We start from the raw sequence: 19,116 nt of genomic DNA, 5'->3' as shown, positions 1-19,116 counted from the left end.
TGCTGAATCTGAACACACACACACTTCACATCAATGTCTGACTAAGTTTACTGCCTCTCAACCACTCTGAAAAGAGGAAACCATGACAACAGAGCAGTAGAAAAGGCAGGAGATGATATCAGCGAGGCAACTGGAGAAAATGCTGTGAGGAGGTGGAAGAGAGATCCATAGAGATGAACTGAATATGTGGCTTTAATAACCAGAACGAATCCCTTTTACATTCCATAGATTGAAATGAATAGATAAACAAATTAATGAAGAGATACATAAATACAATGATTTATCTTTATGTTTTCAAAGGACAAAAAATTCTGGCAATGTGAATCCTCCATTGGCATGTTATGAAAACATCAAATACAATATATATCGCTGTTAATGTACTCTCACTAATACTGATATTAGCCTCTATGGAAAGATCACTGCATTTGAAATATTTTATTAAGCAAGAAAGCCTTTTAATGTTTAATAAAACCCATAAATTATTAAATGGCTGTACATTTTTTTTAACAAGGCTGCACCTTCAGCACTGAACAAAAAAAGGTTCAAAGAACAATAAAAACAGTATCAGTCAAAGCTAACACAGAAACACTGTTATTGTTACAGAAAATGAGGCTTGTTACTGTATGTTAATGAGTTGTTGGATAATTTGTTAAAAATATCAGGGGCTGAAACCTCTCACTGCTTTTTTGTTTTAACAAAAACAATAGTATTCAATTAATCAAATTGAAACAAGAAATAAAACAAAAAGCAAATTATATATTTAAAAAAATATATATTTTTAATAAATAAAATATCTTTAAATTATATTTTATATATTATATATTTTATTATAAACAAAAATTCTAAAGTATTATAATTTTATATAATTATGAAATAAAACAAAAGTACAGAGATAAATATTTAACAAAAATATTAAAAGTGATGAAGATAAAAAAAAAAATAAGTAAAAAGGTATGTCAATAATTATAATAATCTATTTAGTATAATTGCAAAAACATGCAGATACCTAATCTTATATAACAAACAAACAAGCAAATAAACATCCATGGTAGTAAAAACAAATGAATCTTGCTTCCTGCTACCTCAATCCTGAAGCATTTGAGCACTGACATGATAACACTGACATCCCCAAACCACACACAAACACAACACGCAGTGTATATAGGGGAGGATAAGGGGTGCATAACATCTGGGGTGATTGCCCCTTTTTCCTGAATTGACAATTATATACATTACCACAGACCCACAAACACCATCACTCATGCACAAACACACACAAATCTCATATAATTCAGTGTGAAATTATGGAGTGGGGGGTGTTTGTGGAGGATTAGTCTTTTCCTGGTTAACTGCTCAATGGATTCTCCTTAGTGAATGAAACAAGCTCGTCCTCTCCATACACCCTCCCCCCCACCCCCCCACCCCCATTTAACGTTCTCTGAAAGCCCTTTATGTAACTCAACCTTACAGCTGGAGCAAATGAACGCCAGACTAAACAACCACAAGTGCATCTCCTCAGCCCAGCATTACCCACAAACCCCTGCTGACAGCTTCTGCCCACATGACTTCCACCCAGAGATAAAGAGCCCATCTGACTGTAAACAGTCAACACAATATTTTAATATTCATGAGAACGGCATGTACTTTGGGTCTCACACAAACAAATTTGGTATCACTGTTCACCATGAATGAGGTATATTTTTAATAAGTGCATGGAACCTCGAGAAGGATGAGAGTGAGGAAAGAAGGAAGACTGGGATGAGAGAACGAAAACAAAAGGTAGAGAATGACAATGAAAACAGGGATAAGTGAAGGAAGAAGAGAAAAGAGGTAAGAGAGATGGAAAAGAGAAGCTAGAAAAATTAAAAGAAAGACAGGAATGAGAGAGGGAAAAGAGTAGAACGAAGGAAAGGGAAGTAGAGAGAAGGAGAAGAGAAGGAAGACAGGGATGAAAGTGGGAAGAAAGGGAAAAGAGAAGGAAAAGAGAAGGTATAGAAAGATAAGACATAAGACAAGACATAAGACATACTATTATAGTATTTATTAATATTTTGAATATTTTATGTGCTTTTGTCATTTTTATTAGTCTTTGATTTTTATATATTTCTTTATAGTTTTATTTCAGTTTTAGCTTTTTAAATTTCACTATCTGTCAATTTTCAAAGCAACATTTCTAATTAAAGTATTGTTTTTTTTAATGTAATATTTATATTTTATTTTAGCTTTAATTCAATAACTAAAATTTTTTTTTTAACAGTTTCCGTTTTAGGGTGGACAGGGAACACCGGAAGGAGGACAGGGAAGAAAGAAGAAAAAGACATGATAGAGTCAAAGAAAAAAAGATATGAATGAGAGAAAGAGGAGAGAGGGAAGAAAGAAATAATTAATTACAATAAAAGTATTGAAGTGGTACTATAGCACAGTAATGTATTAGATAAGAATAGCAATGTACAGTGCTTTGATATACACCATGGTACTATTTTACTACCATATTTATGTATCATTGTACTTGTCTAAAAAGGGCTGACAGGCATCACAGAACAAACACAGTTACTAAACAACAAACACAACATGCTTGACAGCCTCCTTCACATACAGCAAAAGATAAAATTATTAGCACACACATGAGCAGAGATGCTGGAACAAGGAGGAAAGAGGCTGTATACATACTGCTGTAGAGAGTGTCTATCCAGGAGAGCCTGGGCAGCTCGCGAGCGCTCAGGTGCTCCATCCCCCCGCCTGCCGTCTCCTCCAGTGCTGCGTCTCCTCCAAACACTCCCCCGATCTCTTTCCTTACTCTATCTCTCCCTTTACTCGCCCACAACTTGCCTGATCTCCTTAGTGATTATGGGGGGAGGTAGACATATCTGAGTTTGAGATACAAAACCGATGTGTGTTGCTGAGGAAAGATCAGTGTGAGATCAGTGTGTGTCCATTCGTACTACAGCTCCTCAAATGTAAGACAACAGGCTGGAGCCACTCTCTGCCAACGGTTGCTATGGGAAGGAGAGGCACTCCTCTCTCTCTCTCTCTCTCGCTCGCTCACTCGCTCATTCACTCTCGTTCAATCCCCTTTTCTTCAGTCCACTGCCTCAATTTTGTAATTTCATTCACTCTTATCTCTTATAGTAGTGGTTGCTAAGCCAAGTACCATTTTACTATTGTTTATAATTAGGGTTATGGATTGGAACAAACACAATTTTTGTGATTTCGATTTTCACTTAAAACAGCAGTGAAAAAAAAAAAACTTGCCTTAAGGTGCAAAATTTAGTTGAAATTTCATGGACAAAAAGGTTGTATATTGTATATTGTCATTAGTGTAGCAATATATAAAGCTCACAGAAGTCAGTGTCAAACCAATCATATTTTGCTTGAAGTATATTGGGGCCTTTATAGTAAAAACTGAAGTTGTAATTCTATTGGAAAGCAACACTGACTTTAAAGCAATCTATTGCTTTAAAGTCACTTGCTTTAAAGCAATCTATTGTATAAAGTGCTATATAAATAACTGTGACATGACTTGGCAGGAGTGTCAAACTGCAGAGCTCATGCAAACATATCCACACTCCACATCACTATGATCAGATGCTTTCTTAAACTTCTTTTTACCCCTAAGCGAACAATGTAAGGCTACATTCGGACTTTGTCCAAATCTGATTTTTGTGCATATCCGATTGAAATCTGATCAGATTTAGCAAGTGTGAACGGCAATAAATAAATAAATAAAAATCACACGGAATGTGGTTAACAAATAACAAATCCATTCCGAGCTACATTCATATGTGGTTTGAAATCCTATTCAAATCGCATTTCTGGAAATCCATTTCAGTCTGAACGCTCTGATCGAATTTTGCGTGGTTTATGTGACTTTGTCACGCCATGTAAAACATAAACGTCACACGTTGTTATAGAAAACATGCTGAAAGTCACTGCAGAAACAAGGTGGTGTTGTTGCAAAGTGCCAGACGAGCAGAAAATGACAATATAACGGAGACATGTTTTGAGACAGGCGGAGACGACAGTACGTAATAAAGGCGCTCATACCAGCTTCCTATGTTTCTGCTGCTGCCTCATAAGACCCAGTAGTGCAGTAGTCCAGCGCGGCGGCTGCACATTGTCATGTTGTTAATAAGACAGCATCTGTATAGCAAACCCCACCATGTTGTGGTTGTCGTTTTTGGAGTATGCCTACCAACGCAATGTCATTGCCATAGAAACCAATGCAGATATTCTGTAAAAGGAAAGAGCAGCATGGACACACAAATCTGATATACAGTATCTCACAAAAGTGAGTACACCCCTCACATTTCAGCAACCATTTTATTATATGTTCTCAAGGGACAATACTATAGAAATGAAAATTGGATATACTTTAGAGTAGACAATGTGCAGCTTGTATAGCAGTACAGATTTACTGTCCTCTGAAAATAACTCAACATACAGCCATTATTGTCTAAATAACTGGCAACAAAAAAAGAGTACACCCTAAGTTAACATGTCAAAACCGTGTCCAAAGTGTCAATATTTTGTGTGAGCACCATTGTTATTTAGCACTGCCTTAATCCTCCTGGGCATGGAATTCACCAGAGCTGCACAGGTTGTTGCTGGGATCCTCTTCCACTCCTCCATAATGACATCACAGAGCTGCTGGATGTTAGACACATGGCGCTTCTCCACCTTCCGCTTGAAGATGCCCCACAGGTGCTCAATAAGGTTCAGGTCAGGAGACATACTTGGCCACTCCATCACCTTCACCTACAGCTTCCTCAGCAAGGCAGTTGTCATGTGTTTGGGGTCATTATCATGCCGTTCGGCCTTCAGAATGTCACAGTACATGTTGGAATCCATGTTTCCCTCAATGAAGCGTAGCTCCCAGTACCTGCAGCCCCAGACCATGAAGCTACCAACACCATGCTTGACTGTAGGCAAGACACAATTTTCTTGGTACTCCTCACTAGGGCGTCACCACACATGCTGGACAAAACAAGTTTATCTTAGTCTCATTAGACCACAGGACATGGTTCCAGTAATTCATGCTCTTGGACAGGTTGTCTTCAGCAAACTGTTTGCGGGCTTTCTTGTGAGCCAGCTTCAGAAGAGGTATCCTTCTGGGACAAAAACCAACTTGTTGCAGTGTGCGGCGTATGGTCTAAGCACTGACAAGCTGACCTTCCGCTTCTGCAACCTCTAAAGCAATGCTGGCAGCACTTATGCATCTGTTTTTTTAAGCCAGCTTCTGCACCTGACGCACAGCACAAGGTCTCAACTTCTTTGATTCAACTTCTTTGGCCTGTTCCGAGTGGAACCCATCTTGGAAAACCTCTCTCTATGACCCTGGCCAAGGTGCTGTAACTCAGTTTCATGGTGTTACCAATCTTCTTATAGCCTAGGCCATCTTTGTGGAGAGCAACAATTCTAAATCTCAAATCTTCAGAGAGTTCTTTGCCATGAGTTGCCATGTTGAACATCCAGTGATCAGTTTGAGAGAACTGTACTCAAAGCACCAAATTTTAACTGCTCTAATACAAGATCCACAAATTTGTATGGTCCTGTCAAGCAGACAAAAACATGAACATGATGAATAGGACATGTGGCTTTGCATGGTTAAATGACATACAACTGTTATCACTTAGGGTGTACTCACTTTTGTTGCCAGCTATTTTGACAATAATGGCTGTATGTTGAGTTATTTTCAGAGGACAGTAAATCTATACTGCTATACAAGCAGCACATTGACTACTCTAAAATATATCCAAGTTTCATTTCTATAGTATTGTCCCTTAAGAAGATATACTAAAATGGTTGCTGAAATGTGAGGGGCGTACTCACTTTTGTGAGACACTGTACATATAATCGGATTTGGACTGACAGTCTGAACACAGCCAAAAAGAACTTCGCCGTGAGTATATCGGGGCCTCAAGTTATATCTGGAGACCAGAATATCACAGAGACTTAAAGGGATAGTTCACCCATGAATGAAAATTCTGTCATTATTTACTCACACTCATGTGGTTCCAAACCTGTATGACTTTCTTTCTTTTGCTTTCTTTCACAAAATAACTATATTTTGAAGAATGTTAGTAACCAAATCATTTTGGTGACCATTGAGCTTCAATTTATTGACAAAAAAAGACATTTCAAAACATGCTTTTTTATGTTCTGCAAAAGAAAAAGAAAAAGACTTACAGGTTTGGAACAACATGAGGGTAAGTAAATTATGACATAATTTTCATTTTTGGGTGAACTATAAGAGTGGACTATTTTGGGCCAGTACACAAATATCTAACACCCATAACACCCTAGCAACCACAGATGATACTGTTCATTCAAATTCCTCTTCCTCTCATCTCTCATCCCTCTCATCTCTCCTTTCTCTCTCTGTGAGCAGCTCTTACATTAGGCGTCCTCCTCAGGGATTTGGGGTGATGTGGTAACAACCTCCTGCTCTCCAGAAAACACAGGGTGTGTGTTAGGGTTGGGCAGATTTTAATATATCCACACAGAGACCTCTGAAGAATCTTTAATTGAATCGATTCACTGAAACAGCTTTGAATTGAGTCATGGAAATGAAATAAATCAAAGTTAACAAATCTAACTCCACTTTTTCATAGATCTATTAAACATGCATGTCTTGAATTTTATGCTTCAGCAAGAGCCAAAGTAAATACTGTCTACCTCAAATTTCAGCTCAATATTTAGACAATATGTGCTTGTATGATGCTGCAATTTGCAAGGGTATCATACATGTTCCTCATTACATGAAAAAAAGTAAAGTAAAAGAGTTAAAAAAAAAAATAAAAAAAAAAACTGTCTTAACAGAAGGATCTAGAAACTGGTCTGATGTTTTACTAAAGGAAAACCTACTGGGCAAAGCACAATGACTAATGCAACATTTATAATGTTGCTTATTTTTCTCTTTCTCTCTAAATCATTGCAAATATATTCTGAATATTCAAAACATTGCTCAGTGTGTGTGTTTACACGCTTTGAAGAGAGAGCAAGAACGCTAAACCAGAACCGCTAACCTAAGGAGATGAACGGAATCCCTAAACTCTGGAGGACAGAAGATGGATGGAGAAACACACGCAGCAGGAGGCTGGTTCCAAAGACATGAAAAAAATGAGGGATGTAGATAGACAGAAGGAAAGAGGGAAAAATCCACTGAGGAGTGTGTAAGGTCTGGAGCAAATGCGCCATGTCAAATCTCTCTCTGTCGGTTCCTGTGGCAGCTCATCTCATTCTCACTGGTCCTGATAAGACTGATGGTGCTCATGTTAAGCACATGCTGTGTAAGATATGCACAGGGATGCCCATCTCACACTGGCACAATCTAAACATCAGATAGGTCCATCTAAATGCAGGATATGCATGTATGATTGATGTAATATCTTTCCAGGGTATCATGGTTGAATAATGCATTTGTAGAATATACAAGTATCTCAGTTTTAAAGCTGAAACATTTTTATGCATTTCAAGCTTAATATGAAAATAAGTCTAACAGCATGAAACAATGTGTTGTGAAATTCAGTCATGTGGCGAGTATGTTTTTCTGACACGTCACACAGCATCAATCCATCAGACCACTTACTTGAATTGAAACTAACAAGATATCAGTTATGATTTTGGTAACACTTTCTATGAAGACCATGCTTATAATGAATTATAGCTCCATTTATACTTATTTATAAGCAAGTATTACTATTTTATAAACATTTTTATAAAGACTTAAGACCTATACCGCATTATAAGAACAGTTATAGTTACATTTATATTATTTATATAATTAATTATAATTCATGCATTTGCTTTTTCAATGCTCATGCTCATAATCCATTATACACTGATTTATAAGTATTAATTAGTCAGTCATATGGTTCCATGAATGTATTTATAAAGATGTAGCCTGCATTGCTGCTTAGCTGTATTGTGTTCTTATAAATACTTATTGTGAGTAATAATACACTACTAATCTCTATAAATGCATCATTGATTGCTTTAAGTAAAGTGAAAACACAGGATGCAATTTTCCTAAAGCAAATGATAAGAAATCATGAAGATGTGCTCATTATACATTTTAAGTTGCTTACTTGTAAATGTAACTAATGAACAACAATTCCTGTAATAAAATAATGAAAAAAAAAAAAAAAAAAAAAAAACAGTTGGAAAACAGTTACAAACAGTTGGAAAAAATGTATCTTTTTTAATGTTACATACTTGCAAAACACTGCAACAGTATAAGTATACAATATTTAACAATATTTAAAGTATAATTCCAAACTGCTATAAGCAATACCATGCATATGGCTAAGATATAGATTTTAACAAATCAAAATTACCTTTCATGACCTCTAAAGCAAACATTAGCCATTAAAGACATAATTAATAACTAATTGGTACAGCAAACAAATGTCTCTGGAACTATTTTATATATGATCATTTATAAATCAGTGTATAATGGATTATGAGCATGCACATTGAAAAAGCAAATGCATGGCTTACAAGTAATTATAAAAATAATATAAATGTGTCTATAATTGTTCTTATAATGTGGTATAGGTCTTAATGAGGCTTTATAAATATATTTATAGAATAGTAATACTTACTTATAAATAAGTATAAATGGGCCTATAAATCATTATAAGCATGGTCTTCATAGAAAGTGTTACCATGATTTTTTTTTTTTAAACAACTTCTGTTGAATAAATTTCTGTTATCCACATAATTATTGTTATTTTCTTTTACAAGATTTAAAAAATTTTGGTAATTGTGGTATTTTCTCTCTTGACAATTTTGGTAATTGTGGTATTTTCTCTCTTGACAATTTTGGTAATTGTGGTATTTTCTCCTCTGTACCATTAAAAAACACAAACACTTTAATTAATGTATATGTACACTACCATTCAAAATTTTGGAGTCAGTAAGATTTTCACAAGAAGTCTCTTGTGCTAACCAAGGCTGCATTTATTTGGTCAAACACAGTAAAAATAGTAATATTGTGAAGTATTATTACAGCTTAAAATAACTGTTTTCTATTTTAATATATTTTAAAATGTAATTTATTCCTGTGATGGCAGAGCTACATTTTCAGCATCATTACTCTAGTCTTCAATGTCACATGATCCTGCAAAAATCATTCTATGCTGATTTGGTACTTAAGAAACATCTGTTATTATTAATAATGTTATAAACAGCTGAGCTGCTTAACATTTTTTCAGGATTATTTGATGAATAGAAAGTTCAAAACAGCAGCATTTATGTGAAGCAGAAGTTTTGTAACAATTCTTACTGTCACTTTTGATCAATTTAATACATTCTTGCTCAAAAGTAATAATTTCTTTAAAAATATATATCTTACTGTCCCCAACCTTTAGAATGGTAGTATAATATTTAAAAAGTGTTCAGTTTTATTACCGGCCATTTATTGGTTAGTTATTGGCCATAACACAATATCTGCTTGCCGTTATTAGCCAGAATAATAATAATTATTGCTTATAGAAATTGTGTATGATTTAACCCTAAAACAAATAATACTAGAATCTGAGTACCCCTAATTAAAAATGAACCACCTCAACAAACATTTCAATACATGAGTATCACACTCTATCATGCTTTAATTAATCTATCTGAGTCTGAACTACAAACGATTGCTTACTTCACAAGACATATCTCACCTGATCATGGATGTAACAATGAAATCAATGTTTACAAGCCCTCCCTTCATTCTAGTGATAAAGATGCCAATTAATAGAGAGAGAGAGAGAGAGAGAGAGAGAGAGAGAGAGAGAGAGAGAGAGAGAGCGAGAGAGCGAGAGAGAGAGAGAGAGAGAGTGAATGAACTTAATGCATCATGCCTTGGGCAACAAGAAACCCCCACAAACCCCTAAAAAGACATCCCTGTTCCCCCCAAACCCCACCCCCACATACACACACAGAAGCAGGGGTTGTGATAAGCCAGACTGAAAAACTTCAATTAGGACACAAAGGCTCTGGGAGGATTCCCCCAACCCCTCACAGCAAGCTGCCGGCACTAAACCCAAGACAAAGAACACAATCCACACACATACACATACAGTATTCTCGCTCATTACAGAGTCATACATAAACAGTGCATCTCAGAGTATCCACTTAAACACTCAAGATCTATATGTGCATAAACTCAAACACACACTCTAATGTCTCACCAGAGGTCGTTTGAAGTCAGACTTTCAGAAAGGCCCCCAACAACCCCAAATTAAAGTGCTGTCTCTTGCCAAGTATGTATGTATGCGTGTGTGTGTGTGGGGGGGTGCATGTAAACATGAGCACAAAGCGATCACTGCACTATCCACTTGTGCCTGTGTATAAGACTATTCAAAGTGACAGAACGTTAAAACAAAGAGCAGAATAATATAGGTCAAACATACACACACACACACACACACACACACACACAAGAAACAGACAGAAATAAGTCCTTACATATGTGTGTGTGTGTGTGTGTGTGTGTGTGTGTTTGTGATTTATGAGGACACAAATTTGTATAATGTCATGGGTATTACACTGGTATTATGATGTAAACATGAAATATGAGGACATTTCATGAGTCCTCATATTTAAAATAGCTTTAAAAACATACTAAACAATGTTTTATCAAAAATGTAAAAATGCAGAATGTTTTCTGTGATGGGTAGGTTTAGGGGTAGGGGTAGTGTAGGGGGATAGAATTTACAGTTTGTACAGTATAAAAACCATTATGCCTATGGAATGTCCTCACTTTGATAGCAAAACAAACCTGTGTGTTGTCCTGGTAAACCCTACATTATTGGGACAAAATTTCCCCAAAAGGATGACAATACCAGAAATCTTTGACCTTGTGGTAACATTTTTGGTCCCCATGAGGAAAACAGCTTATAAATCATAAAGAATGATTTTTTTTTTTTTTGAAAATGTAAAAATGCAGAACGTTTTCTGTGATGGGTAGGTTTAAGGGTAGAATATAGAGTTTACAGTATAAAAATCATTAGGTCTATGAAAAGTCCCCATAAAACATTGAAACACAAGATACGTACGAGTGTGTGTGTATATATGAGGCTACTCGTGGCAGAGATAAGTAGCAGTTCAAATATGGATCTGACATAACACACACAGCTCTTTGTTTCTGGATGAAGGCCAACAGGACATCAACACAACAGGGGCTTGTGAGAATGATGTGCTACACAAAGAAGAATAAGATTGCACACGCACACGGTTAGTGATTCATTAATTAGTGCACCTATACTAAAATTCTGACTGATTCAAAACCACAAATAATTTTCTTGTTAAGGCTGATAACTGATAAATGGCAGATATTACAATTAATTTCCATTTTATCTATATAAATTAAAAGTAAAACCTAAACATAAAAACTACACTATCCAATTTTAAAAATTGATATTCAAAAACATTTGCATATGCCTGCCTGCAGAGCAAGACATGGACAAAGAATTACCAAATTCAAAAAATAAAATGTAATTTTGACTGTCTTATATTCAATTTAAATGTTTGTAAACAACTAATTAATTGATTATTAACTAGTTTTTGGTTTTTGTCTAAATAAAAACAAACTCAAATAAAAAATAACTATTTAAGCATTAGATGATAGTAAAGGTAATCTAAATTTCTAAAAAGGGGGAAATGACCACATGCACATTTAAGTATCAATACTAGCCAATACTGATAAAATAAAACCTTTTTTATATTGTCTGATAACTGATATGGTACCAATATATTGTGCGGCCATAATGATGACAAAATCAAATAATCAAGATTGAGGAGACTAAATGTAAAAATTTAGAATGATGAAAGAGGCAGCAGAACAGTCCCTTTAAAGAGTCATGAAACCCCAAAACACAATTTTTGAGATAACAGATATGTACAGGCTGCACATCACTGAAAACACTACAACCACTCATAGATTTAAGCAAGAAGTGGAAATTGGTTATTTTTGTGTTTTGAGCAATTTCGCTCTTCTAGGTTGAAAAGCAAAGTCGAAGCAACGTCACTGAATCTGAGGTAGAAGCGAGCATCCGGAGTGTGTAATTGGCTGCTGGGGCTGGAGAGGCATGATTCTACGTCATCCGGTTCTGAGCACTTCTCTGCATTTATTCATGAGAATGAACTAGTTTAATCCATTCACTGTGCTGTATTACGCATGAGATTACGTTACAGCGGAGAATTCAAACAACATGCGTGTTTCAAGTTTTTGCGTGTTTCAGAACTGTGTATGCGCATATATTTAATCATGTCTTCTTCAAATAAAATATACGCGCAAATTAGAACATTGATACAGTACCATACGTCTTATCGTGAATGCGATGACATGAGGAATTATTCAATTATTTTGATACAAAGAGGACAATGATGTAGACCAAAAATTCAAAGAACAACGGACAAAAAAAGTACCTATGCCTTTATTCTTTTATGTTAAACTGACGTGTGTTGTTTGTTCAGACTATAGTGCTTGTAAATGTATTGAAAATATTATTAGACTTTTTAAATGTTCTTCCGCATTTCTTCCTCATTCTTGGGAGTTTGTTGTCATATAGGCTTATATTTTTAAAATGCATCAAGATGCCCTCAACAATGTTTTTTTTTTTTTTTTTTTTTTTTTCTCCGTGGTAATATTTTAATATTCATAGTGAGTGTGTTGCAGGTCTGTGTTTTATTGGTTATCTCCCCTTTTCCCACCCTCTACTCTCCCACTTTTCCACAGCTTTACACTCCCATTACTTGAGACTTTTTCAGCTCAGAGGTGTGAAGGACCAGGCTAAAACAGGGGAGTTTCATGACACTAAGAATGAGTCACACACACACACAAATATAAAACACTAACTGAACAACCACTAACCTAAATACTGTGTGGGGCACTCTGTGGTGTAACGGCCCTGTGAAACACCAAAACACAGAAACCCCCTTCATAAAATGTATAGACGACATGCAGATAGTAGATCAAAAACACACCACAGGGCACACACATATGCCACATTTGTCCTCTTCCTGTTGAATCACAAATGGCCAATAAAAAAAATTGATGCTTGATCTTGCTGAGCGGTCAGAAATCCATTAACTTGCTCCGTGGTGAGAGCTCCAGACTGTCATGGGCACTGAAAGGAGCTGGATCTCGTAGCTCACTAACACACTGCATACTGGGGCAAAGCGTTTCGCCCTCTCTCCCAATCACTGATGGGACACCCATAGATATTTTAAACAAAATGGTATGATAAGGAATGGAATGGGGGTCTAGGCACTTCTGCATCAGAACTGCATTTCCTTTTACTTATAAGCCAAAAGATGACATATCCTTTGAGTCTTACTCATGGTTCAAAATTGAAGTCCTTAAGTTACCACGACAGTCAGAAGTTATTTAAATACTTTAGAAAATGTATAGCAAACAGATGCCTTAACACATATTTAGAATTAAAATAATTTTATTTCAGAAGGATTTTTGAAGTTGCTGTTGCTGCTCTTGTGTGTGTAAACATATTTGGCAATAAATCTCATTCTGATTCAGATTCAGATTTTCTCTCTTAAGCCGCTTTTCCACCATCGGGCCGAATGGTTCTAAGAACGGTTCCAGTTATATTTCCACTTGAGCTTGGTTCCGTGCTGAAGCGTGCTGCTAGAATGTGTGTTTGCAACTCAGGATTGTTCACTTGTCTGTTGTCGAACACACCACTGGCACCAGCAGACTGCTGGGAGGAGATTTAAAAAAGCAGACAGTGGGCAGGTACTGAATCATGGGGGATGTAATAGCACTAGCATATTAATTAAAACTGACAGGCTGAGTCAGTTTTGCTCTTGCAAACACCATAAACAAATCCAAAGCTGAGCTTTTCCTCTCCCATTATCCACTTTGCTTCTGTCCCTCTGTTCTTTTCACTGCTATATTCCTCAAATCACCGGCCGTTAAGCAATTAACCCTCTCACCTGTCTCTCTCTCTCTCTTTGTGCAATTTCAAAGACCTTTACTAGCATGACTGTTTAATAAACATACTGCTAAAGACTCAATGCAAATAACAAAAACTACTAAACAAAAAAAAAAAAAATCAAAACAAAAAACAAAACAGACCACGAAATATAACAATGCATGAAAAAAAGAATAAAAAAAGTTTATCCAGTGTATCCTAATTGTATATATACACATATACACACACACACACACACACACACACACACTGTATATATATCATATTGTAAACTGAGCTCAGAAATTGCCTCTCATTTCCTGAAACAGAGCCATGACTTCAAAACCATTAAAGGGATAGTTCACCCAAAAATCACTTTGATCTATTGAGGTCACAGCATTGTGCTCTGATTGGCTAGTGGGTATGGTGGTCGGATATCCGTTTGTGTGCACAGAACATCTCACAGTGTACTGATCAAACATGAATATCATTGGTGTGACTAAGGGTGCTTTCACCCTGGCAGTTTAGTCAATTACACTATGCAAGGTGTATTCTTGTTAAGAAGAAAGTAACAGACAGTGATAAAGACAGAGATGGACCCTCATCATATCTTGCCTGGGGCAAACACTGTTCTCTGAGAAACTAAAATCCATTAGTTTATACAGATGCACTCAAAGCCTGCTGACCGCACAATGACCACACAAACACTCTGCTGCCATCTAGTGATGCTGCTATGTTACCATTCTGGTCAAATTTAAAGGTGAAGTATGTCCTTGCTGTAATACTTCCTCCTATCTAGCTATGAGAAAGCCAATCATGAGCCAAATCGCCTGAAAACAACACTGTGGCTCTATTTCTATATCTAAAATGCACTCAAAGATGTGCTGAACTGTGAATCTCTAGGTCAAAGCTAAAGGCTATTATTAACAAACACTTTAGCTATCAAAATACAGCACAGCCTTTAGTGCATTACTGCTTTTATAAAATAGTTACTATAAATTAAAAATATAAAAACACAAATTTTCATTATTTATTTTCATTCATTCCTAAATGATTAAGCATTACGTGGCATCCCTCCAACAGAAAATATAGTCCCAGATATATAAAATAATGTTAATAGTTGGCCTGAACTAGGGTAGGGCCGATAGATGATGCCATCGTCCATCGCTGATGGCTGACAGACATCACGATGTTGAGACGGTGTTCTGAAATATTCTGTTTTGTGTTAAAGCGCCACTGAAAATAATAGCGCACGCTCCTCGGAAAACATAAAGGTAATTGTTCCAGCGTTAAACGAAGTTAAGCTTATATTCTAACTGTTATTTATAACAGCATACATGTATATTGTGTTATGTCATGTCGTGTGTTAGCTATGTTTGATATGATTACAGCCAATGAGTTGCCAGGTGTCGTTAGAATACGTTAAGCGAGCATTTAAGTATTTTTGATATTTGTTTCTGTTTTACCTTGAGAGTCTTTAAACTTTATAATTTTGCCGAAATGTATGGTGGCATAATAATATTAATTAGAGATGCACCAATGTATCGGCCAACAATCGGTATCGGACGATAAAAGCTATTATTATTACTATCGGCCATCAGCCGATTGTTTAAAAACAGCCGATGATCAAGACCGATTATATCCTGTCAATCAAAAGGGTGCAGAAAAACGTGTTCAGACTGCAACTCATATATACTGTGTGTGAAGAAAATCGCTCATGTTGAATTTCTTCTTCTTCTCCTTGGCAGTTGGCAAACCAGCTTTTGTGTTAAATTTTAACGCATTAACAGTTTAAAAATAGTGACGCTAAAGCACGCTCTTCTTGACCCTATAAATCATCCGTATTTCAAGCCAGGGTTGCCAGGTCTGCGTTTTTATTTTTATTTTTTGCTACATCAATTTTGTAGCGCCTCCCATCCAATAATCGCAAAAAGCTTTGTGCTTTGTTACTTCTGATTAGAATAAAAGTTTCAGTTTTAAAATTCTGTCCATTTTATCATGAAATTCAAACAATAAATGGCATTTTGACGCTCTTAAATGTGACGTGTCAGATCGCTGTAATGCCTCAGTTCAGGAAGCACGGAGCACAAGTCTTTTCTTCCTCTTTAATACAAGTTATATCTCGAAAAACATGCATGATCATCAGAGGTATGTTGAAAGATATAACCTAGTACAACTTACCAGATTGTATCACGTCTTATGTAATCACTTTATTTGTACTTCAACCGCGGAAAGACGTCAATAAAACAGCTTGTTAAAAATATGTCACATCATGTCACATTTACCTCAGGAATGTTTTCCAATGTTCACAGTTCCTTAGCTATCTATATATAAAAACACACTAGAGAGGAACTTATTTACTGTTAATTATGTTTGTGTAAATTTGCCATGAAGACAAGTGTTTATGAAAACTACCTTATGTAATAAAAAAAAAGTTTTATACAAACATTTAAGTTTTTATTTGAGTGTAATTATTATATCTGAAAATAAACAGCAGCTGAATATAAAAGTTCTGCTGTTAATTGTAACCTCTAATATTGTAGTGTACCAAATGAGAGGGTTCCCTGTAGAGTTTGCAACATTATTTGGGAGAAAATTTTTTTTTTTTTTCCTTAAGAAAGACCAAACTATCGGTATCAGTATCGGCATCGGCCGATATCATTCTGAATAATTGGCTATCGGTATCGGCAGAGAAATTTAGTATCGGTGCACCTCTAATATTAATTATAAACTCCTGTGGTGAAGGCAGCTGCAGGCTATAAAGTAAGGAAGAACAATGTAAAGACTCTCATCAGGTAATAATAACATTTGAACAATATTTCATCCTTCAAAAAGGTGTTTCATGAACAAAATGGGTTTCCAGGGTGCTAGAAGCACATATGACAGAACAACAGATGGTAGTCCATGTGGGGTATTTGTTTGCAAGAAATGTAGATGTTACAAATGTTTGTGTATACTTGCATTATATTTGTTTCATTTTTTTTCCCATTATCTTATTAGGCCAGGATGAATTATGCATGTGATAACCAAAATATCTTTTCCAAAGATAATGACTTGTGTCAATAAATATCCCTGTACACCAGAAAAAAGCAGACACTTTTATTTTTCACTTTGTTTTTGTTACATGTGCCCTGGGTCCGTGTTTCATTGTCATCATATGGACTCCATTTCCCACAATCCCCCACCTAGGAACCAATCATGCACTCACACCTCTTTCCCATCAGTGACCCTTTATAAGCTGCACTCACACACACACTCATTGCTGAGTATTGTTTAGCCCTTTCTTTGCGCCTCGCCTCGCCTCTGTTTTTGACCCTGGACTGATTCTTGTTTATGATCGTTTGCTGCCTGCCTTGACCATTGCCTGGATTTTGGATTACTCTCTTGCCTTGCCTTCTTGTTTCTGTTTGCTGGTGTTTGACCTACTGTCTGTAACGTATGGGAACAGGACGACGGAGTTAGAGATCCACATGCAGACTTTATTAATAAGAGCATAGTCGTACAGACAGTAGGTCAAACACCAGCAAACAGAAACAAGAAGGCAAGGCAAGAGAGTAATCCAAAATTGGCAAGGCTAGGCAAGACAAGGAACAGACGGAATGCAAACAAAGGGCTAAACAATACTCAGCAATGAGTGTGTGTGTGAGTGCAGCTTACAGTATAAAGGGTCAGTGATGGGAAACAGGTGTGAGTGCATGATTGGTTCCTAGGTGGGGGATTGTGGGAAATGGAGTCCATATGATGACAATGAAACACGGACCCAGGGCACATGTAACAGTTTTGAACATGACAGTGTATTTAAAATGAATAATACATTTTTTTTTTTTTTTTTGTAAATGTCATTTTATAATATTTCTTAGATTGAATGTGTCAGTTGCCAAGGCTGGTATCACTGGGATTACATGAGCAGACCAAATCTGGAAGAAACTTTCATTTTTTCTGGGATCCCAACACCCTATGTAAAGAGTGTGATCATGTGCATATTTAAATTAGTGTTTTTACTAATTATGTCATGACTTCTCATTTGTGAATAAAATTTCAACACAGAAGCAGTAGCTTTTTTTTTATTCAAAATTAAACTACTCTCATGATTGACTTTTATCTTTGATATTTACAATAAATGTGCAGATTAATACATGGTGTATTATTAATGGCGTATAAACCGCTGACATTCCATAAACATCTATAGTTCTTATATACAGCTAGTTATAAAAAAAAACCTAACAGAACACTTTCTGCATTTTTAAAATAAAAAAAAAAGTTGTTGTTTTTGTTTGTTTTTTTGTTTTTTGTTCTTTACAAAAAATTTTTTTTCAAAGTATAGTTCAGTAGATTAAAAACCACACACACACACACTACGGATGTGCAAAAGTTTTAAAAAATGAATAAAAAGTGTTCCTGCAGCTAAATGTTTTTGAATGTGAGAATACATCTTATGTAAATGTGTCCAATCAATCGTGTATATAATGTTCTATTAATATCACTGTATTTGGCAATGTGAAAAGATTTTGAAATTTTAGAAGTAAACCATATGACAGAAAAAATTATTAATGTTACTATTCCTCTTGAACCATATTTTTATTTTGTTTTTATTTATACCCACATAATCTGAGCCTGAGAAGAAAAGTATTTGGATATTTGGATACTACAGAAAAATGAAGAAATATTTATTAAGCATATGCTTGATAGGATGGATGGAAGTAAAAAATTTAAGTGGTAATGGCTTGTACTCAGAAGTTTTATTGGCCATTCAGTCTTTTTTGGGAGATAAAACAAATGGAACAGAACACATAGGTCTTAAAAGCATTTTTTAGTTAAGTTAACTTGATTAAAATGCAACACTCATGACGCAAGATGCTCAAAAAAATATAATATGACAACTGCTGAAGTCATCCAAAGTGGTGCTGCTCTACATGGGGGTTTTTAAAGAGATTGTGAACTGAAAAAACAAATTTTCCCTGATCTTCTGACATAGAATATTTACTTGCTAGTTTAAAGGGGACCTATTATGCCCCTTTTTAACCCTCTGGGGCCTGAGGATTTTGGGGGCCCTGAGAAGTTTTGACATGCCCTGACATTTGTGCTTTTTTCAGTTGTTCATAAACATATTAATGACAAAAGTGTCATTACACTGTATTCAGCACAAACTAGGCTACAATATTATGTGAGGAACATGTATGTACATGTTTGTTTT

At 35.8% G+C, this 19,116-nt stretch overlaps 1 protein-coding gene across 5 annotated transcripts in view; it reads right to left on the bottom strand.

Annotated features, from left to right (window-relative positions):
* abr (ABR activator of RhoGEF and GTPase) overlaps window positions 1-19,116 on the bottom strand; it is a 321,977-nt gene that overhangs the window by 262,921 nt on the left and 39,940 nt on the right. Inside the window, exon 1 of one of the 5 annotated variants that reach the window (XM_051893760.1) lies at window positions 2,671-2,961. The exons of the other annotated variants lie outside the window; for them this stretch is intronic. Coding sequence (XP_051749720.1) covers window positions 2,671-2,731 — 61 coding nt within the window. The 5' untranslated portion in view covers window positions 2,732-2,961. Of the gene's footprint in view, window positions 1-2,670; window positions 2,962-19,116 lie in introns of those variants that run through there. 5 annotated transcript variants of the gene reach the window in all.

Source organism: Ctenopharyngodon idella, chromosome 5 (genome assembly GCF_019924925.1).
Source record: "Ctenopharyngodon idella isolate HZGC_01 chromosome 5, HZGC01, whole genome shotgun sequence".
Lineage (NCBI taxonomy): Eukaryota > Metazoa > Chordata > Actinopteri > Cypriniformes > Xenocyprididae > Ctenopharyngodon > Ctenopharyngodon idella.
Note: the sequence above shows the minus strand (reverse complement) of the source record. Positions and strands in the feature narration are given on the sequence as shown.